The 22,572-nt window shown below is 45.0% G+C and overlaps 1 protein-coding gene across 4 annotated transcripts in view; it reads right to left on the reverse strand.

Moving 5' to 3' along the window:
* The window catches only part of asap2a (ArfGAP with SH3 domain, ankyrin repeat and PH domain 2a), a 193,727-nt gene extending 171,247 nt beyond the window's left edge, over window positions 1-22,480 (reverse strand). For 2 of the 4 annotated variants that reach the window (XM_043678192.1, XM_043678201.1), the window contains exon 1: window positions 22,161-22,479. In XM_043678192.1, coding sequence (XP_043534127.1) covers window positions 22,161-22,286 — 126 coding nt within the window. In that variant the 5' untranslated portion in view covers window positions 22,287-22,479. Of the gene's footprint in view, window positions 1-21,842; window positions 21,864-22,160 lie in introns of those variants that run through there. The other 2 variants (XM_043678183.1, XM_043678210.1) reach the window with 2 other exon arrangements.
* Between the last annotated feature and the right edge of the window lie 92 nt (window positions 22,481-22,572).

The raw sequence follows: 22,572 nt of genomic DNA on the forward strand, positions 1-22,572 counted from the left end.
CTGTAAACAAGTGAACGCATCCAAAGATGGAGGATCAAGAAGCAGTATTCTGATCAACATAAGAATCATATCAGAAACCATGTAGACATGAATGACTAAACTGCCTTCCCCAGTCTTTCATTTCATCCACAGGGCTGTGCATGCGCACTTATATAAGGGGGTTAGAGTTTTAACCAGTAGGCTTATTTGCAGATGGTTCATAGCTACAACTTATTTATTTGTAATAAGTACAAAAACCTGGTCTCTGCTTTCTGTCAACTTGAGTCGGAAATCAGGTAAACTGCAGAATTCTACATTATTAGATCTTTATCTTTTATGCTGTCCCCAGAAAATAGTTAGTTTTCCAGCCTCCTGTCCTAGTGAGTTGTAATGAGAGATATTTTGAAGTGCCCTTTTATCTCATGCTTAGCAATAGCCTCTTACAATTTTCTTAGAGACAAAAAAATTGCAGATGCTGGAATCCAAGGTAGACAAGCAGAAGGCTGGAAGAACACAGCAAGCCAGGCACCATCAGTAGGTGGAGAAGTCAACATTTCGGGTATAACCTTTCTTCAGCTAAATATCCAGTTTCAATTCTTGAATAATGGATTCCAACCATTTCCCAATGACAGACATCAAACTATCTGGTTTATAGTTTATTGCTTTCTGCCTCCCTCCCTGATCTTTTTGCAGACTCAACTCCATTTACTCACTCGGTCACCGTAACCCTTAATCCCTTTACTGTGCAACAATCTTTGCCTGAAAAGCTTTTAACGTAGTAGTATCAACTGCCTCATTGGACTGGAAATTCCATGAATTCATAACCCTTTGGGTGAAGAAGTTCCTCCTCAATTTAGTCCCAAGTCTGGTCCGCCTTATTGAGACTGTACCCCCTAGTTCTAGTTTCCATCTGCCAGTGGAAACAACCTCCCTGCTTATCTATTGTATATGTTTCTACCTTCATTCTTCAAAGTCCAGTGAGTACAGTCCCAGTCTACTCAATCTTTCCTCAAGCCAACTCTCTCACCTCTGGAATCAACTTAGCAAAACTCCTCTGTAGCCCCTCCAGTGCCAGTACATTCTTTCTCAAGTAAGGAGACCAAATCTGTACAAAGTAATTTGGATGTAGGGTCTCACCAGCGCCTGATACGGCTGCAGCATAGCCTCTATTTTTAAACTCCATCCCTTTAGCAATGAAGGACAATATTCCACCTAGATGGAATCCACCTAAGGTATGTGCAAACTTCGTGCAGATAATTACTCAAGGCTGGAATCAAATCTGGATCCCTGGCGCTGAGAGGCAGCAGTCGATACTTGGAACGAGTGGGTTGTCTTATGAGAAAAGGCATAAGAGACTGACTGGTTTGTTTGGAGTTTAGAAAAGTGAGGGTTACTTATTCAAGTATAGAAAATATTCTGAATAGTCCTGAAAAGGTGGGCATGGAAGGGCTTTTGTTTCCTGTTACGGATAAGTCCAGAACTAAGGGTTGGCTTTTTAGGACAGAGATGTGGAGATTTGTTCCCTCAAAAGGTTCTGCAATTTTTAGAATATTCATCTGAAGGCAGTGGAAGATCATTTAATATATTTTTAAGGCAAAAATAGATAGATTCCCTTACCTAGCATGGAATTTAAGGTTACTATGGATAGTTTGGAATGTGGAATTTGAGAGACAACCATAATCTAATGGAATGTAAAGCAGACCTGAAGAGCTGAATCTCCTAAATCTGTTCCTAATTTGTATTTTAAACAGAGGGTGAATGCAAAAGGCAAACAACGGACAAACTTTCTTTTACATAACAGTTTTCGTGATCACTAGACATCCTAATGAGAAAACAAAATTTAAGTGAATGGGAAAAGGGGAATACTCTCCATTAGAGGGGTCCTATCTGACATAAAGGTGGAAACTAGTTGGTGGTCCGTTATCTCAGCTCCAGGACATTGTTGAAGGAGCTCCTCAGAATAGTGCCCAACCATCTTTCAGCTACTTCTTCAAGGACCTTCTGCCCATCATAAACTTAGAAACAGGGATGTTTGATGACTGCAAACATTCAACACCATTCACAACTCTCAGATACTGAAACAATCCATGTAGCAAGACCTGGACAACATCTAGATTTGGATTGACAAATAGCAAGTACTATCTGAACCACACAAGTGCCAGATGATGACAAACTCCAACAAGAAAATAATCTAACCATCACCCCTCAATATACAATGGAGATACCATCACTGTATCCTCTACTATCGACAGCCTGGGAGTTAACAGTGACCACAAACTGAAGGGGAGAGTCTCAGACTTTGCACTTGTCCAACGGAATGTTTGCTACACAGTGGATGAGTGAACGGACTGTGGTACAGGAAGCCATTAAAGTCAGGGTGGGATAAATAGGAATATAGTGATAGTGAGGAACAACATAGTTGGAGAATAGAAAACTGGATTAACAGGTCTTTGGGGCATCTGCTCTGGGCCAGATAGCAACTTGAATGGGAGGGGATGATCTAATGAGCATGGACCACATATGTACCAATAACAGGTAGAGACAAGGCACGAGGTACTGATGAAGCTGCAGCCTAAACTGGAAAGAAGTTAAAAAGGTAATAATCTCAGTATTATTACCTGAGCCATATGAAAATTGACACAGGGTAAATAAGACAGAAGAGATGAAAGCATGGCTCAAAGATTAGTGTGGGGGAAATGGATCTTGATTGCTAGGGCACTGTTACCAGTACTGGTGTAAGTAGAAGCTATACCACTGAGACATCCAACAGCTGAAAAATGCCCTAAGCAGTGTTGGGGCAAATTGTAGAAGTAGGATGGCTCTCCTGAAGATTGGCCACTGCTCAGCATGATAGAATCCTTCCACAGTAACATAAAAGGGACAGGGTAGTTCAACGGCAGCTCTGAGCCCTTCAACATCCGCAGCAGCCTCAAACAAAGCTGCGTCCTCACTCCCACAGTCTTTGGGACATTTTTTGCTGTGCTCCTGAAACATGCCTTTGGCACTGCAACGGGGGCGATTTACTACACACTAGGTCTGATGGCAGGCACTTCAACCTAGCCTGCCTCAGAGCCAATCAAACGTAGGGGAAAGCTGTGCTACAATGACGTCTGCATGAGGGACATGAAGGTGCTTGATGTTGTTACAGAGTCAGAGTCAAAGAGATGTACAGCATGGAAACAGACCCTTCGGTCCAACTCGTCCATGCCAACCAGGTATCCCAACCCAATCTAGTCCCACCTGCCAGCACCTGGCCCATATCCCTCCAAACCCTTTCTATTCATATACGTACCCAGATGCCTTTTAAATGTTGCAAATGTACTAGCCTCCACCACTTCCTCTGGCAGCTCATTCCAATCCCTCTACGTGAAAAGTTTGCACCTTAGGTCTCTTTTATATCTTTCCCCTCTCACCCTAAACCTATGCCCTCTAGTTCTGGACTCTCCCACCCCAGGGAAAAGACTTTGTCTACTTGTCCTATCCATGCCCCTCATTATTTTATAAACCTCTATAAGGTCACACCTCAGGCTTCGACACCCCAGCCTGTTCAACCTCGCCCTATCGCTCAAATCCTCCAATCCTGGCAACATCCTTGTAAATCTTTTCTGAACCCTTTTAAGTTTCACAACATCTTTCCGATAGGAAGGAGACCAGAATTGCATGCAATATTCCAAAAGTGGCACCCTGGGAAAGGCTTGCAGCAGACCGCACGAGTTGGAGAAGCACCCTGAACCAACGCCTCAAAACAGGGGAAAAGAAGCTGATGAGTGCTGCAGCAGACAAGTGGGCACGCAGGAAGGAATGCAGCAGCTCTAGCAGATCAATGACCACATACAGATGTGACCTCAGCGACCAGGACTGTTATTCCAGTATTGGTCTTTTTAGTCACAAGTGATTCTGCTTCCCTGAAGCTACAAGCCAGAACAATGAAGATGCAATTGATGGTCAGCCATGACCGAAAAGGGCCTTACTCACTCACTCACAGGAGATACAGGGGGCTTTAAAATGAATAATGGTTGGTGGCAGAGGGGAGAAGATAAAGTGAGGAGAGAAATGATAAATAAAGTGAAAAAGAGATAATAGAGCAGGGCAGCAAATTGTTTAACGGTTACCAAAGTGTAAAAGAAAGGGAGAGAATATGCATAAATAAGAGGTAGAACTGGTTAATGTGAACTGGAAAACAGCAAGTTTAAAAAGTAGGACAGTGAAATTCCAGTGGCAGACTTTTCAGGCGATATTACATAATTCTCAAGAAAGATTTACCCAAGGGAGAAACAAAATGTTTTTGAGAAGGATGCATCATCCGTGACGAAATAAGATAGTTAAAGATAGTGTCATTTCAATTTAATTCTATCCAAATCCAAAAAGGTTAATGGTAAGTCTGAAAATTGTACAGATTTTAAGAACCAACAAAGAATGACTTTAAAAAATAATGAGATACAGAAACCAGGACATGACAGATAATTAGCTCGCAATATAAAATGACAAGAATTTCTATTAGCATCTGAATAGTGAAAGAGCAACTATAGCCATTGTTGGTCCTCTAAAGAGCAAGACTAGGTAACTGAATGCAGAAAATGAGAACTGGCTATGCAGGTATTTTGTGCCTATCTTCATAGCAGAAGACTTGGAAAACTTCCCAAAAGATAATTGAAAAATCAAGAGGTAAAAGGGAGGACACACAAATTTAAAACAATCAGCATCACCAGAGAAACTAATATGAAAATAATTGAGCCCAAAGACAGACAAGTTCCCAAGATCAAATGACCTGCTTCCTCAGGTCTTAAAAGAATTGGTAGCAGGACAGTACAGATAGTAGATGCATTGGGTAAACTCCCCAAAAGCTCGTAGATTCTAGGAGGCTTATATCTGTAAAACATTTTGATATTTTGAGCAACTGTCATGCGTTAGGGCATCTTTAACATGTCTTACACATATACTTATGGTAGAATATTGCCAAATGTGATGTGCACCATCATTTGAAGTACAAAATTGAGTGGTAGGATGATGATGAATTCAGAATCATAGAGTTTACAGAATGGACCAAACTGGTCCATGCCGACCAAAACATCCATACATGCTAACCTCATTTCCCTACACTTGGCTCATATACTTCTAAAAGAAAGTGAGGAATGCAGATGCTGGAGATCAGAGCTGAAAATGTGTTGCTGGAAAAGCGCAGCAGGTCAGGCAGCATCCAAGGAGCAGGAGAATAGACATTTCAGGCTCATGCACTTACACTTCAATAAGATCCCCCCTTCAGTCTCCTAGCTTGTGCAACCTCTGCCTATAACTCAGACCATTAAGTCCAGGCAACATCCTCGTAAAGTTCTTCTGCATGCTTTCCAGTTTAATAACATCGTTCCTATAACAAGGTGACCAAAACTGAACACAATACGCCAACTGCAACCTCACCAACATCCTGGAAACTGCAACCTAACTTCTCAACTTCTATATTTAATGCCCTGATTGATGAAGACCAGTGTGCCAAAAGCTTTCTTCACTGTCCTGTCTACCTGTAACTCCACTTTCAGAGAACTATGAACGTGAACTCCAAGATCCCTCTGTTCCACTACACACCCTAAGGCCCTACCATTCACCATGAAACCTTGATTTGACTTTCCAAAATGCAAGACCTCACACTTATCGATATTAAACCCCACTTGCCATTACTTGCCCACTTCCCAACTGATCAAAGTCCTGGTGCAATTTCTGATAACCTTCCTCACTGTCCACAATACCACCTATTTTGCCTTGTACATTATCATCCAAATCATTCATATAGATAACAAACAGTAATGGACCCAGCACCGACCTCTGAGGCATTCACTAGTCACATGCCTCCAGCCTTGACAAGCATTCTTCCACTATTACCCTCTGCTTCTGACCATCAAGTCAATTTTGTATCCAATTTGTCTGCTTGCCCTGAATTCCATGTGATCTAACCTTTCAGAGCAGCCAACCATATGGAACCTTATCAAAGGCCTTACTGAAATACAAAGAGACTATGTCTATGGCCTTGCCCTCGTCAACCTTCCTGGTCACTTCATCAAAGAACTCTAACAAATTTGTGAGGCATGCTCTCCCACTCACAGAGCCATGCTGACTACTCCTAGTCACACCCTGTCTTTCCAAATACATATACAGAGGAAACTCGATGATCCAAACAAGATGGGCAGGCATTATTTCATTCGGATAATTGATTATTCAGCAAATCGATTCAGTGCCATTTCTCTGTTCCACCCCCACCCCCCACTCTCCAGGGCAGCCGGACTGGACACCAACAGTAAGACTGCTGCTACCTTTCTGGGGTAAGTCTCCAAATAGCGCACACATACATACATGTTTTAACTGTAACTTTTTCACAAATTCTGCCTCTGTCCTGTAAGGGACAATGTTAGAGAAAATATCTGGGGAAGTGGAGTGTTTAGGGTTCATCCCCATGTAGAAACTTCAGGGAAAGTGTGGGGAGAGGGAGAGGGCAGGTCGTCAGTCATTTGGAGACAGTGCCTGGGCTCCCATCTATGTTTATTCTCAGCAGAGATCATCTTTAATCAGTGTAAACAAAAGATGCGATCAGGGTTGAAACAGCTCTTTCATGTAATGTTCCTATCGGGACCTCGAGATCTCCTTCGGATAATGCGATGTTCGGATAATTGAGGTTCTTCTGTATATCTTATTCCTCAGAATCTTCTCTAGTAACTTACCCACCACAGATATTAAGCTTACTGGTCTGTAGTTCCCCAGTTTTTCTTTGCAGCCCCTCTTCAACAGTGGCACAATATTCGCTACCTCCAGCCTTACGGGACCTCACCTTTGGCTAACAACGATGCAAAAATATCAGCCAGGAGCCCCACAATTTCTTCACTAGCCTCTTGGTGTTCTTGGATATATCTGGTCAGGACCAGGAGATTTATCCACCTTTATACATTCAAATACATCCAACACTGCCTCTACTGTGATATGGACTGTCCTCAAGATATCACCACAAACTACCCCAAGCTCCATGTCTTCATGTCTTTCTCCATGGTAAACACAAGAGAAATATTCATTGAGAACCTCACCTATCTCCTGCAGTTCTAAACATACATGCCCACTTTGGTCCTTGAGGGGCCCTATTCTCTCTCGAGTTCTTCTTTTTCCTTTAATATACTTAAAGAACCTCTTTGGATTTACCCTAATCCTCTCAGCCAAGGCTATCTCGTGCCTCCTTTTCATTCTCCTGATTTCCTTCTTTAGTAAATTCCTGTACTCCCTGTGTACCAAGGATTCCCTTGATCCCAGCTGCTTGTACCTGAGCCGTGCCTCCTCCTTTTTTCTGGTCAAAGTCTCAATATCTCTTGTCATCCAGGATTTCCTATTCTTGCCCTTCACCCTCACAGGAACATGTAGACCTTGAACTCTAGCTATCCCATTTTTAAAGGCCTCCAACTTGCTAGAACGGTGGTCACTGGTCCGACGTTACTCCACCACTGTCACCTCAGTCACTTGTCTTACCCTGTTTCCCAAGAGTTGGTCAACTTTTGCCATTTCCCATGTAGAACATTATGTACTGCTTGAGGAAACTTTCCTGAATGTACTTAAAAGGTTCTACCCCATCTGAGCCCTTAACGCTCTGGCAGTCCCGGTCTATGTTAGGAAAATTAAAATCCCCTACTATGACAACCCTATTGCTCCTGCACGTCTCCCCAGAGTCCTTGCATATTTGTTCCTCTAATTCCTGTTGACTATTTGGGAGCCTATAGAACAACCCCAATAACGTCACCATCCCCTTCTTAGTTCTTAATTCTACCCACAAAGCATCTTTGGATGATACTTCAGTTATTTCACTTCTGACTACTGCTGTGATACTCACCTTAAACAAAAATGCAACTCCCCCTCCCTTCCTTCCACCACCACTGTTCTGCCTAAAGCACCTGCATCCTTGTACATGAAGCTGCCAATTCTGTCCCTCCCTTAGCCATGTTTCTGTAATGGCTATAATATCCTATCCACACCTGGAGTTCATTGGCCTTACCAGTCAGCCCTCTTACATTGAAATAGGTGCAATTTAATCCAACAGGCATTCCTGTTGTGTTCTAGCCTGACCCGTCTCTTCAACTTCCAATTTCTGACTACTGCATCTCCTTAGAGTCTCACACTTGCCTCCCCTGTTGTTGAGTATCCCACCTCCTGCCAATCTAATTTAAACCCCCTCTATTGCAGCACTAGCAAACCTGGCCGCTAAGACACTGGTCTCCCTCCAGTTCAGGTGCAACCTGTCCCTCTTGAACAGGTCAACGCTGCCCAAGAAATGATCCCAATGATCTAAATGTCTGAATCCCTGCCCCCGCGCCAATTTTTTTGCCACACATTCATCTGCCATATCCTCCTGTTCATACCCACACTACCATGTGACACTAGATGTAATCTGGAGATTATCTCAAAGAGGTGCTGGTTTTTAAACTTTTTTTCTAGTTCCCTATAATCATTCTGCAAGACTTGATCCCTATTTCAACTGATGTAATTTGAGCCAATGTGCACAATGACTTCTGGCTGCTCATCCTCCCCATCGAGAATGTTCTGCAGCCACTCTGAGACATCCTAGACCCTGGCACCAGGGAGGCAACACATCATCCTGGATTCCCGTTTGCAGTCATAGAATCTCCCATCTGTCCCCTGAACTATCGAGTCTCCTATCACTAAGGTCCTGTTTAGCTTTACCCTTTCTCGCTGTGCCTCATAGCCAGTCGTAGTGCCATCAACCTGGCTACTGCTGCTTTCCCCTGAACAGTCATTTTCGCTCCACCCACAACAGTATCCAAAACAGTATATTTGTTTTTGAGAGGTATGGCCACAGGGGATTCCTGCACCCTCTGCCTATTCCCTTTGCCTTTCCTGGTGGTCACCCAGCTACTCTCTGCCTGCACCTTAGGTGTGACCTCACTAAAACTCTAATCTGTGAAGCACTCAGCATCTCAGATGATCCTGAGGGCACCCAGCTCCAGCTCCCTAACGTGATCTCCTAGGAGCTGTCGCTGGGTACACTTCCCACAGGTGTAGTCATCATGGACAATGGAAGTCTCCCTGAACTCCCACATTCAGCAGGAGGAATTAACTGCCAACTTAACTGCTGTAAACTAAAAAGAAACATTAAAAGAAGCTTTTACCTTAGCCAGTGCTCTCCAAAGCCTGTCGAGACAAAGCCTTACTTCATACTCTGCTACCAACAAATTTTGCCATAGCACACCTTTCAGCCCCTCTTTTTTTTTGTTTTTTTTAATTTCAAAAATATACTTTATTCATAAAAATATTTTGATATCTATACAATTGATGATGCCATACATACGTATACATTCCATTTCTTTACATAGAGATCGGAATTAATCATTCGTATGTACAAATCTGTACATTGACTATCCAGATATTCTGCTGAGGCATCAGCGGAGCTCAATTACTGAGTGGGCCCCCTGTTCTTAGGCAGGCAGACCTTCTACGGTGGTCTTTGCCCACCACGCCTTGGCAGCAGCTGCCCCAAGCTTCAGCACATCCCTCAGCATGTAGTCCTGGATCTTGGAATGTGCCAGTCTGCAACACTCAGTCGGGGTCAGCTCCTTCAGCTGGAGGATCAACAGGTTTCGGGCAAACCAAAGAGCATCTTTAAGTGAATTGATGATCCTCCAGGCACAGTTGATGTTCATCTTGGTGTGCATCTCGGGGAACAGACCATAGAGCACGGAGTCCCGCGTCATGAAACTGCTTGGGATGAACCTCGACAAACACCACTGCACTCGACTCCAGACTTCCTTTGCATAGGCACATTCCAGAAGGAGGTGTGTGACAGTCTCGTCTCCTCCACAGCCACTTCGAGGGTAGCATGCAATGGGAGAGAGAGTCCGGGCGTGCATAAAGGATCTCACCAGCAGAGCCCTTCTCGCCAACAGCCAAGCCATGTCTTGGTGCTTGTTTGAGAGTTCTGGCGATGAGGCATTCTGCCAAATGACTTTGACTGTCTGCCCAGGGAACTGCTCAATAGGATCCGCCCTCTCCTTTACCTGAAGGGTCTCAAGGACACTATGTGCTGACCACTTCCTGATGGACTTGTGGTCAAAGGTGATTTTCTTCATAAATTTCTCCACGAAGCACAGGTGATATGGAACGGTCCAACTACTTGGAATGTTCCGCAGCAGTGAGGCCAAGCCCATCCTTCGCAACACCGGAGACAGGTAGAACCTCAGTATGTACTGACACTTGGCGTACCGGGGATCCAAGCACAGTTTGATGCAGCCACACACAAAGGTGGCCATCAGGGTGAAAGTGGCATTGGGCGTGTTTTCCCCCCCGCTGCCCAGATCTTTATACATGCTGTCCCATCGGAACCGGTCCATCTTTGATCTCCACATAAAGTGGAAGATGTCCCGGGTGACTGCGGCGACACAGGTTCTGAGAATAGGCCAGACCTGTGCCACATATAACACTGACAGTACCTCACACCTGATGACCAGGTTTTTTTCCCGCGATGGAGAGCGTCCTTTGCTCCCAGCTACCTAGTTTCTGCCTCGCTTTCCTGATCCGCTTCTCCCAAGTCTTGGCACAGGCCCCAGCCCCTCCGAACCAAATACCCAGCACCTTCAGGTGGTCGGTCCTGACGGTGAAGGGGATCGAGGGTTGGTCGGCCCAGGTCCCAAAGAGCATGGCCTCTCTCTTGCCTCGGTTTACCTTGGCCTCCGAGGCCCGTTCGAACTGGTCACATAGGCACATGAGTCTGTGCACGGACAGCAGATCCGAGCAGAAAACGGCGACATCATCCATGTACAGGGAGGCCTTAACCTGTAAGGCCCTGCTGCCAGGAATAGTCACCCGTCTCAGGCTCGCATCCTTCCTGATGGACTCGGCAAATGGCTCTATGCAGCACACAAACAAAGCAGGAGAGAGAGGGCAGCCCTGCCTGATTCCAGATCTGACTGGGAAGCTATCTGATTCTCACCCATTGATTGAGACTGCACTGACAATGTTGGTGTAGAGCAGTCTGATCCAAATGCAGATTCCCTCCCCAAAGCCCATTTTGGAGAGAACATCCCTCATATACATATGAAATATCCTGTCAAAGGCTTTCTCCTGGTCCAGGCTGATGAGGCAGGTGTTGGCGATGACCTTTGACCACATTTAGTAGTGAGTTTGGTCTCCAATTTCCTCCCTCTCCCCCTTCCGCTTCCACTTGTAGATGAGGGTGATGATACCTTTCCTCATGGATTCGCTCATGGTACCTGCCAGAAGCATACCGACATACACCTCCAGCAGGTCCTGGTCAATTAAGTCCCAAAGAACAGAATAGAGCTCGACTGGCAAGCCATCACTTCTGGGAGTTTTGTTTTCGAAGGACTCGAGGGCCTTGGTCAACTCATCCAGAGATAACGGCTGGTCCAGCCTCCCCCGTGTTCTGTCATCTAAGACCTCCGTGATAGAGTACAGGAACGACTGGGAGGCCGCGCTGTCAGTTGGCTTTGAGTCATACAGGCTGGCACAGAAGGATTTGCTGATCCTCATGATGTCAGCCTGAGATGACGTTACCAAGCCATCTTCTTCCTTCAGACTGCTGAGCATGGAGCTCTCTTTGTGCACCTTCTGGAAGAAGAAATGTGAGCACGTCTCGTCCTGCTACATGGGATGGACCCTGGACCGGAAGATTATCTTGGAGACCTCCGAGGCAAAGAGCGAGGCTTGCTGGCCCTTCACCTCCTGGAGGTCCTCCGTGACATCGACCCCCATCGTCTCCAGAAGGAGCAGGTTCTGCATTCTTTCCTGGAATTGTGACAGTTTTGCTCGTCTCTCTCTCTCACCTCTTGAACACCTTTGAGGATGAAGAACCTCTTGATGTTCCCTTTTACTGTTTCCCACCAGTCCGCTGGAGACTCAAAGAGGGGCTTCACGGTTCTCCAACCTGCGTAATCCCTCTTGGGCTCCTCAATGTTTCCTGGGGTCAACAGCTTCGTGTTCATCTTCCACGTTCCTTACCAGCCTGCTGCTCATCCTGTAGGTGACAGTTGGCCAGCAGGAGGCAGTGGTCAGAGAAGAACACCGGCTTGACGTCGGTGGATCTGACAGAGAACGTTCGGGACACAAACAGGTAATCTATCCTTGAGCGGAATAGACCCGTCTGCCCGTGACCAGGTGTATCTAAGCTGCGCTCCGCCTGCAGGGGTGCTGAAGATGTCGTGCAGTTTGACATCTTTGACTGTTTCCATCAGGACTCTGGACGTGGCGTCCAGTTTACTGTCCCCCCCACCAGATCGTCCATCTCCATCAATGATATAGTTGAAGTCTCCGCCAGAATGACCGGCCTGGACATAGCCAGCAACAGTGGAAGCTGCTGCAGGACGGGCAATCATTCACTGTTACCGGCTGAGGCGTACACGTTAATTAGTCTCAGGGGAGCATTCCTGTATATGATGTCAGTGACGAGGAGGTTCCCGCCCACCACCTCCTTAACCTCGGAGATGGTGAAATTGCCATCTCGCAACAGGATATCCCAGCCTGATGAGCGGTTATCATTGCCCCCCTGACCAAACTGACAGCCCATGGCCCACAAGCTCAACCATCTCCTGTAACTGTTGAGGTGTGGTATCCCACACTCCTGCAGAAACAGGATGTCGGCTTTAACGTTGGCGAGGAAGGTCAACGTAGAAACACATCGCGTAGCAGATTTAATGCTACGCACATTAATACTTGAAATTTTTATAACCATTTTAACAGTTTGAGGTTACCATTGTCCATTTACCGCTGGTCCTGCCTCTCTGGGGTTGCTGTCTGCATCCCCGTGGTGAACGCGAACTGCTGGACTCTCGCAGGGCTGAGGTAGCTGTCCGGCTCCACGCTGTGGCATTTTCTCTGCTCTGGTGTCATCGGGCTGGGACCAGGGTTTGCATAGCACAGTTCTATGTCTGACAGCAGGGCTGTCAGAGGGTCGCTGCTCCCAGTTACCTGGAGCTGTGGGGTGGTGGGTACATCCTGGTTTTCACCTGGTGCGGGGTGGTCTTTACCAGTCGCCTCAGAGGGTTTGTCGTTTCCTGTTTGGGAGGTGCTGCCCTCCTTTCTCCCCGCGCCGTTCTGTCTCTTGTTCTGGTGACGACCCTCGTTGCGCCAGTCTTCACCATCCGAAGAGCTGCCTGTACCCTCACCCTGCAGCTGCCGTTTCCCCCTTTTCTGGGAGGTTTCTGTGGCCTGGTGGGTTTTCCTTTTCCCTTTTTTTTTTACAGGAATCCATTCCTCTGACTCCTTGGTTCCCTCCACCCCCATTGCCTCCGTCTGTCCTGTAGGAGCTTGGATCGGCTGCTGTACCTCCAGGCTGGCTGCTGTCTGCTCCACTCCAGCCTCTCCTTCCTTCTGGGTGCCACCAGGCACCGTTCCCTTGCCGGTCTTTTGCAGTCCACGTCTGGCCATCTGTGCGTAGGTGGCGGCCTCTCATCTTGAGCAGGCCTTGTACATGTGGCCCGCCTTGCCGCACAGAATACAGTTCTTGGCCTTGTTGCATTCCTTGGTTGGGTGATGCTCCTGCTTGCAGTCCCGACAGATTGTGACCTTACAATCCGCCGCCATGTGGCCTGACCTCCTGCAGGTTCGGCTGCCCTGCGTATGTCAGGTACCCTCTGCTCCCTCCGATTGCAAAGCTCGAGGATGTTCCCCCTGGCATCGACCCTCAGGGTTACCCTGACCTGCCACTCACTGGTCCAGATCCCGAAAGGGTCGATCACATTGATCCTTTCTCCCTTGACCTGGACGTATCTTCTCAGGAAGATCAGGACATCAGCTGCTGGGGCGTGGGGGTTGTACATATGATTCGTAACAACCCAACTCCTCTGTACAGGAAGCACACATAACGGGACCACCGACAAGATGGAGAACAGAGGCTCCCCTTTCTTCTCCTTAAAAACCTTCAGGAGCTGCTTGCACTGCTTCACATTCCAGACGGTCACGTCAAAATAGCCTGCCCCAGGGAAAACCTACAGGCAGTACATGTCTTATTTTTAATTTCAAAAATATACTTTATTCATAAAAATATTTGATGATCTGTACAATTGGTCATGCCATACATACATAAACATTCCATTTCTTTGCCATCAGAGATCGGGTAATCATTCGCATGTACAGGTCTGTACGTTTACTATCCATATATTTAGCTGAGGCGTCAGTGGAGCCCACTTACTGTGTGGGCCCCCTGTCCTTTGGCAGGCAGACATTACACGGTGGTCCTTCCCCACCATGCCTTGGCGGCAGCTGCCCCAAGCTTCAGCGCGTCCCTCAACACGTAGTCCTGGACCTTGGAATGTGCCAGTCTGCAACACTCAGTCGGGGTCAGCTCCTTCAGCTGGAAGATCAACAGGTTTCGGACAGACCAAAGAGTATCTTTCACCGAGTTGATGTTCGTCTTGGTGTGCTTCCCAGGGAACAGACCGTAGAGCACGGAGTCCCGCGTCATGGAGCTGCTCGGAACGAACCTCGACAAACACCACTGCATTCGTCTCCAGACTTCCTTTGCCTAGGCACATTCCAGAAGGAGGAATGTGACAGTCTCGTTTCCTCCGTAACCACTTCGAGGGCAGTATGCGGTGCGGCAGAAAGTCCGGGTGTGCATAAAGGATCTCACAGGCAGAACCCTTCTCGCCAACAGCCAAGCCATGTCTTGGTGCTTGTTGGAAAGTTCTGGCGATGAGGCATTCTGCCAAATGACTTTGACTGTCTGCTCAGGGAACCACTCGATAGGATCCGCCCTCTCCTTTACCTGAAGGGTCTCAAGGACACTACGTGCTGACCACTTCCTGATGGACTTGTGGTCAAAGGTGTTTTTCTTCATAAATTTCTCCACGAAGGACAGGTGATACGGAACGATCCAACTACTTGGAGCGTTCCGCAGCAGCGAGGACAGGCCCATCCTTCGCAACACCGGGGACAGGGAGAACCTCAGTATGTACTGACACTTGGTGTTTGCGTACCACGCACAGCTTGATGCGGTCACCTGGGCATCTTCCATTTTATATGGAGATCAAAGATGGCCAGAGTCTGAAGGGTGGCCATCAGAGTGAGGATAGCATTTGGTGTATTTTTTCCCCCGTTGCCCAGAGCTTTGAACATCGGGTCCCTTCAGACTCTGGCCATCTTTGATCTCCATATAAAATGGAAGATGCCCAGGTGACTGCGACAGCACAGGTTCTGGGAATAGGCCAGACCTGTGCCACATATAACAACACTGACAGTACCTCACACCTGATGATCAGGATTTTTCCCATGATGGAGAGCGACCGTAGCTTCCATCTGCCCAGTTTCTGCCTCACTTTCTTGATCTGCTCCTCCTAAGTCTTGGCGCACGTCCCACAGCCCCTCCAAACCAAATACCCAGCACCTTCAGGTGGTCAGTCCTGACGGTGAAGGGGATCGAGGATTGGTCGGCCTAGTTCCCGAAGAGCATGGCCTCGCTCTAGCTTCGGTTGACCTTGGACCCCGAGACCCGTTCGAACTGGTCACATATGCACAAGTCTGTGCACGGACAGTGGATCCGAGCAGAAAACAGCGACGTCATCCATGTACAGGGAGGCCTTAACCTGTAGCCAGCTGCCAGGAATAATCACTCCTCTCAGGTTCGCATCCTTCCTGATGGTCTCGGCAAGTGGCGCTATGCAGCACACAAACAAGGCAGGAGAGAGAGGACAGCCCTGCCTGACTCCAGATCTGACTGGGAAGCTATCTGTTTCCCACCCATTGACTGAGACTGCACTGACAATGTTGATGTAGAGCAGTCTGATCCAATTGCAGATTCCCTCCCCAAAGCCCATTTTGGACAGGACATCTCTTGTATACGTATGTGATATCTTGTCAAAGGCTTTCTCCTGGTCCAGGCTGATGAGGAAGGTGTCCAACCCCCTGTCCTGCACGTAGGCAGTCATATCCCTGAGGAGTGTGAGACTCTCAGCAATCTTCCTGCCGGTATAGCACAGGTTTGGTCAGTGTGGATCATCGATCCCAGAGCAGACCTGACCCAGTTGGCGATGACCTTTGCCAAGATTTGAAAGCACTTCTTGATACCAGGCCCACAACAGTCTGCTCTTCAGTGCAGGTGACTCCTTGTCCTCAGAGGGTGTCTTGCTGAGGTCCTCCTTCTGGTAGTGGAGACTGCGCTGACGCAAATCTTCACCCCAACAGCCAATCCCTGTTGTCACGGTCCTCTCCTGGTTATGAATGGGGTAGAATTCTGACTGAGGACATGAATGCTGCAGTCTAGATTAGAGTGGTGCTGGAAAAGCACAGCAGGTCAGGCGGCATCGAGGAGCAGGAAAATCGCCATTTCGGGCAAAAGCCCTTCATTTACCACGATTGCTGCAGCTCATTGATTTAAAAAAAACATTTTAACTAAACAAGGACTCACACATACAAATAACCACATGCCAGGAATGTCACTGAGGCAGTGGTTCACCACTAGACACCCTGTCTGCAATAACTTTCCTAGATAACGGTCTCTGGAAACATGAGAATGCTGTTCTTCCTGCCTTACTAATGTACAGATATCACAGCACTTCTGCCATATTTATGGACCACCCAGGGCTGACAGCAGGATATAATTACACGCTGCTGACCTTGTTGAACCAAGGTAGAATTGATAACCCAAATTATCATTATTAAGAGTGAGTGCAAGAGTGGCATATATTCCAAAGAGGCTTTACGTATAGAAGAATATGATAATTACATGACATGAGAGAAAAGATACAGGCAAGTATAACTATTAGTTCAAACTTCAGGCTGATGGTCAAGATGATCCATGAAACAGGAAAATAGTGAATCCAGGAGTGACTAGTGTCTGAAAAAGATCACATACCAGAGGAAGAGCCTGAAATACTGTAAGGGTAGTAGCCCCCACAGACAGAAAATGAAGTAGAGACTGTAGTTTGAATAGGTTACACAATGAAATAAAGGACGTAACAGGCTCAGAGCAGAACTAGAAGCTGACGTTAAGAAGGTAAACTTCCGGTGGCTCCCAATAATCTTGAAAATAAACGAATAAACTAAACAGTTGGAGAAATTAAAGTTGTATAATCTCCAAAGTAAGGGTTAACCAGGTTTGTTCTTGTGGATTTCAGCTGCAAAAGCACTTGGAGACAGCACTTAGAATTCTAAAGTTCCTAGGAGTTTTGAACAGCAACTGATCAATACAGATGTTGAATTGGATTAAATTTATGGTGTGTTACTCCTCCCCTGATTAACTGTACGTAAGTCTACTTTGAAAGATGAAGTTATATCTGTAATTGAGAGAGAACATATCATACCATAGAATCCCCACAGTGTGTAAACAGGCCATTTGGCCCTACAAGTCCACACTGACACTCCGAAGAGTATCCCACCCTGACCCATTCCCCTATCCCATTATTCTACATTTCCCCTGACTAATGCACCTAACCTACACATCCCTGAACATTATGGGTAATTTAGCATGGCCAATTCACCTAACCTGCACATCTTCGGATGGTGGGAGGAAACCGGAGCACCCAGAGGAAACCCATGCAGGCAGGGAGAGAATATGCGAACACCATACAGACAGTCACCTGAGACTGGAATCGAACCCAGATCCCTGGCGCTGAGAGGCAGCAGTGCTAACCACTGGGCCACCATGCCACCTGTCAGTGAACAGTCAGTGAAATTTGACTGGTCAATTAATTAGGAGAAAGTGAGGACTGCAGATGCTGGAGATCAGGGCTGAAAAATGTGTTGCTGGAAAAGTGCAGCAGGTCAGGCAGCATCCAAGGAGCAGGAGAATCGACGTTTCGGGCATAAGAAGTGAAGTAACTTACAAGAATATTTGCTTAACAACATCACTTTCCTTGGAGGCCTGGAAAACTACTGACTTTGACAGCAAATTTATGTTGGGAAAGGGGAAATCTGCAGCGATCGCTAGATATTTGTGCGTAGTTTTCTTCAATGTTATATCAGGGTGCCATTGGGTCACTACAGACCACAAACTCCAGTCTTCTATTTTAAAAGCAGAAAAATTCAACCAAGTGCACTTAGGAATTATGAAAGGTTTACACTTAGCTATCTGGTGGGAATCATTACAAAGGGATTCTTTCAGAGTCCACGTATTTCAGTTAAAAACTTACTATAAAAATTAAATATCAAATCAAATATACAAATCAAGTAGTCTAAATGGCTCAAAACACATTAAAATACACTTCCAGACTGCTGAAAAGTTTGTACCCAGATCATAAAATGTGGGCAGAGGAAAATAAAAATACGTGATTTTAGAAAAAAAACCTTAATTACTGTAATTTTTCTACACTGTCGCAAACAGCTGCCTGTTCATTGATACACCATGTTAAAAACATGTTTTGAAAATAAAATTCTGCTTCTTCTCTTCATTTAGAAACATCAGTAAATAAGAAAACACAAGTTAATATGAAACAAAGTGTTGCATTTGTCTGGTCAAAGTTCTCCAAAGTCTGTTTGTACAATCCTACAGATTTCAGCAACCAGCCATTTCATTCTACATAGAAACCCATATTGGTATTTATATATACTCTCCCTTCTTGCATCTTCCAAATCTATTCTATTATAATACTAAGAATATAGTAGCTAATATAATTATGCACCATATGATGTAATTTATACACATTTCCATATGGAACAGTGGACTGTCAATCATACAAATATGATCTAGTAAATAATGTTAAACACTGTATACAGTTCAGTGCATTATAAGTGACTATTCAAATACTAAATCAATTACACAACCAAACCCATCCATTTGACATAATTTGAATAATGTTATTTATAACTCGTTTTAAAATTATAATTAGTAAACTCAAATAGGCGAGCAATGAATTACACAAAACTATTTTTGTCAGTCAGTAACACAAAGATAATTCCCAATATTCTATAAAGCAAAAGATTTGACAACTGATTATATTTGGATCAGTGGTGCTGGAAGAGCACAGCAATTCAGGCAGCATCCGAGGACAGGCAAAATCGACGTTTCGGGCAAAAGCCCTTCATCAGGAATAAAGGCAGAGAGCCTGATCTGGTTTCCAGCATCTGCAGTCATTGTTTTTACCTAACTGATTATATTTGTGGTGCAAAGGAATACCTGGAAGATAATGGAGGAGTATTTGGTGCATGGAAGTGTCACTTTGAATTATAAAACTTATAAAAATTCCCCATAAAAAGGGAGGACCTCTAAAATATATTTCTGGCTCAGTCACATTTTTTCTCAGCAGGTTTAAAATCACATAATATTTCTATTTCATAATTTATGGAGTTGGGCTAATTCACATTATTTAACTCTTACACTGAACAGTACACACTTTCACTGAAATTCAGTATTTGTTTTGCACTATGCCTGTCCTAGGTTTAAAATCAACGGCATTTTCAAAAACAGACTATGAAAACAAAAATAACACTGTGATACAGAATAAATCATTCATATGCCAACGTGATGCACAGGCTGTAAAGAGTTTTATATGTCAATCATTTGCACTATTAATTTTATTGTGGTATATGTTTCTCCTGTATAACAGTTGGTAGCTTATTGTTCTAGTATGTAATTTAATGAAATGGACAAGGTACCCAACTAATTTTTCTTTAAATGCAAGACTGGAATTTACTTCAAAATAACTTCAAAAATCTTGGCTAATTTGCAATGTGCACAATTCTTTACTTAGTATACACCAAATGTAACATAGCACTATGTAACAAATACATAAAACCTAAAATGTTTTCCACAAGTAATTTATTACTCAAGTTTTCACTGTGAGGTACACATTGACTTTACACAATAAAATACCAGAAAGACATAGAATATAGGATTGAAAGTAGACCATGCAATCCAATAGACCTGTATCATTCAAATTGGTGATCCTTGATCTGTGCTTCCCAAATCTTTTCCCACAGTGACCCAAATTTCAAGATTAGAAAACTGTTGTGACCTCTTAATGAGAGCTGAAAGTGGGTACTGGGGAGGGGGATAACTGTGATGACAGAGGCTTGTTACAGGTGGAGCACAGCTGTCATGACTCGTCTGGATGTCCATCACGGCCACAACTGTATCAGGGCTCAAGACTGAAATTTCAACTTGCAACCATACTTGGGATCTGACACTGGGGAACATGGCTCTATCTCAATACTACACACCTGCTCTCACTCCATACCCCTTAATATCTAGCAGTCTCTTTCTTAAAGATGTTCAGTGACCTCACCCCCACGCCCTTCTGCAGTTCACCAGCCTCAGTGAAAAAATTTACCTTCAGCAGTCTTTAATGGCCTATCCCATATCCTGAGACGATGATCCATTGTTCTAAATCCTCAAAACAAGGGAAACAATATCCTTGTATCCCAGTCTGTGCATTCATGTCAGAATGCAAGAGCTCAATGGGAACCCCTCGCATTTTCCTAAATTCCAGTGAATACAGAACTAGCCCAGCCAATCTTCCCTCATATGACAATCCTGCTATCTCAGCAATCAATCTGGTGAACCTTTGCACTCACTCTTATAGCAAACAGATCCCCATGATGTGGAGGTGCTAGTGTTGTACTGGGATGGACAAAGTTAAAAATCACACAACACCAGGTTATAATCTGACAGTTTTATTTGGAGGAATTAGCTTTCGGAGCACTGCTCCTTCATCAGGTGGTTGTCTGATGAAGGAGCGGTGCTCCGAAGGCTAGTGCTTACAAATAAAACTATTGGACTGTAACCTGGTGTTATGTGATTTTTAGCAAATAGATCCTATGTATTAAAGAGAAATTATTTACTACGTAATTGCAACACACAAGAAATCAACATGTTTATAGGTGATGCTAAACAAACAGAATTGGCTTCTATTAATTGCAAGGCAGTGATTGTGTTAATGCAAGATGTTTGCAAACACAAGCAGACTTGTTTTTTCAGACCAAGCAGATGTTGCTTCAATGATTTCCATTTCCATTGTAATGGCAGAACAAGTGCCAAGTCTGATGGTACAGCATATATAAAGCTCAACTGCTGTTTGAACATCAAAATTGAATCTGTTAAAAACATGAGAGTAATTTAAGGAATTGCTTTACATTAAACTGGTTTTTAGCACTCAACTGTCAAACATTTATGTAATTTAAATTCAGTTCTACGCAATAATCTTGACTGAAGTTATAAAAAACGATCCATCAGACTAAATGGTGGAAATACAATACCACTTTCTCATACTATTCACATATACTCTAATATGCAATATACCATACACTAGTAAATGCAGCTGTAAATGTGTTCATCCCAACCTATATCGTGTTAATCACAAGTCCCTTTCAAAATACATATTTTTAGCCAGGCAGATATTTGTCTGAACAAAGACCAGTTTCATCCTGTCAGACGCTTTTGTTTTTGTGCCGATTAAAGACTGCAAAATTGTTTTGCCTGCCAAACTATGATCAGACAACTAATGTAATCACTGATAACAACACATCAGCAAATATACCCAAAACACGAAAATTATATTTCCTTCTTGGAAGGGATCATTTCGTTCCTTAAAACGTAAATACTGCGCTATTAGAGAGCTTGGCTTTCATTGCAGGTTCAGTAAGAGCACAGTTTTATTAGTGTATACTTGGCGACCGATGCAAAGCATCAATAAACAACTCTCCAAAATATACTGCTTTAATAAGAGATTAAAGTACACTTCTCAAAGAAAATACGTATTGTTTTGTAAATCTCACGGCTGGCTGCAAATCTCTCAAAGTTTCATTTTAATCATGTTTAATAAAATGGAGATAATATAACCTGAGTAATGCCAGTACCACGATTTGCACGGGTCTCGAGCAAAAAAGCACAACTGCCCAAATCAGCAGAAATAACTGAACTAAGAGTGTGCTGTGATCACCTCCATCCTTGTCCGATGCCCCATTTCCAAAGCATGGTTGTCCCTATTAACGTTAATTCCTGCCCACTACCAGCTTCTCCCCCTCAGGTTCCCAAGACCGATTGTCAGTGTAACATTGGCACGGGTTAGCGTTTGACTCCCCACAGCCAGACTGGAGCTGGATTCCTTTGAAACAAATCGGATTTGGGAGTGAAATGACGGGGAGGGCGGAGGGAAGAGAGAGAGAGAGAGAGAGACGAACGCTGGCCGCGAACGCTTACCAGCTCCTCGACCGATCGCTCATTTATTTTTTGTTTGGAGAAGTAGGACTGCACCTACCTCTTCCAAGGCAGCCACCGTGTTCTTGCACTGACTCATTTTGGTGGTGAAGCTGGAGGTAGTTGGAGATTTGTAGTCCTCGTTCGTCACGGTCACGAATTCCAACACTGTGATTTGGTCCGGCATCGTTAACTCCCTCTTTTTTTTTCCGATAACGGGCAGAAATCCCCTTCTCCGCAATGCTAGTTTTGGGTTTTCTTCTTCACATCGGTACTTGGATAGACAGTTAGTTTGTGTCGGTCGACGTGTGCGCGCAGAGACAACGCTCTGTTGAAAAGTTCAGCTTCGATTTCCAACCGACGCGATCCCAGCGCTCGAGCTCACACTGCTCGGGCCGTGACGTTGACAGAGAGGGTTGGGGGGAGGGACAGCCGAGCGCGCACGCGCTTCTCACAGCGCTCCGACTTTGACC

Source organism: Chiloscyllium plagiosum, chromosome 3, assembly GCF_004010195.1.
Source record: "Chiloscyllium plagiosum isolate BGI_BamShark_2017 chromosome 3, ASM401019v2, whole genome shotgun sequence".
Classification (NCBI taxonomy): Eukaryota; Metazoa; Chordata; class Chondrichthyes; order Orectolobiformes; family Hemiscylliidae; genus Chiloscyllium; species Chiloscyllium plagiosum.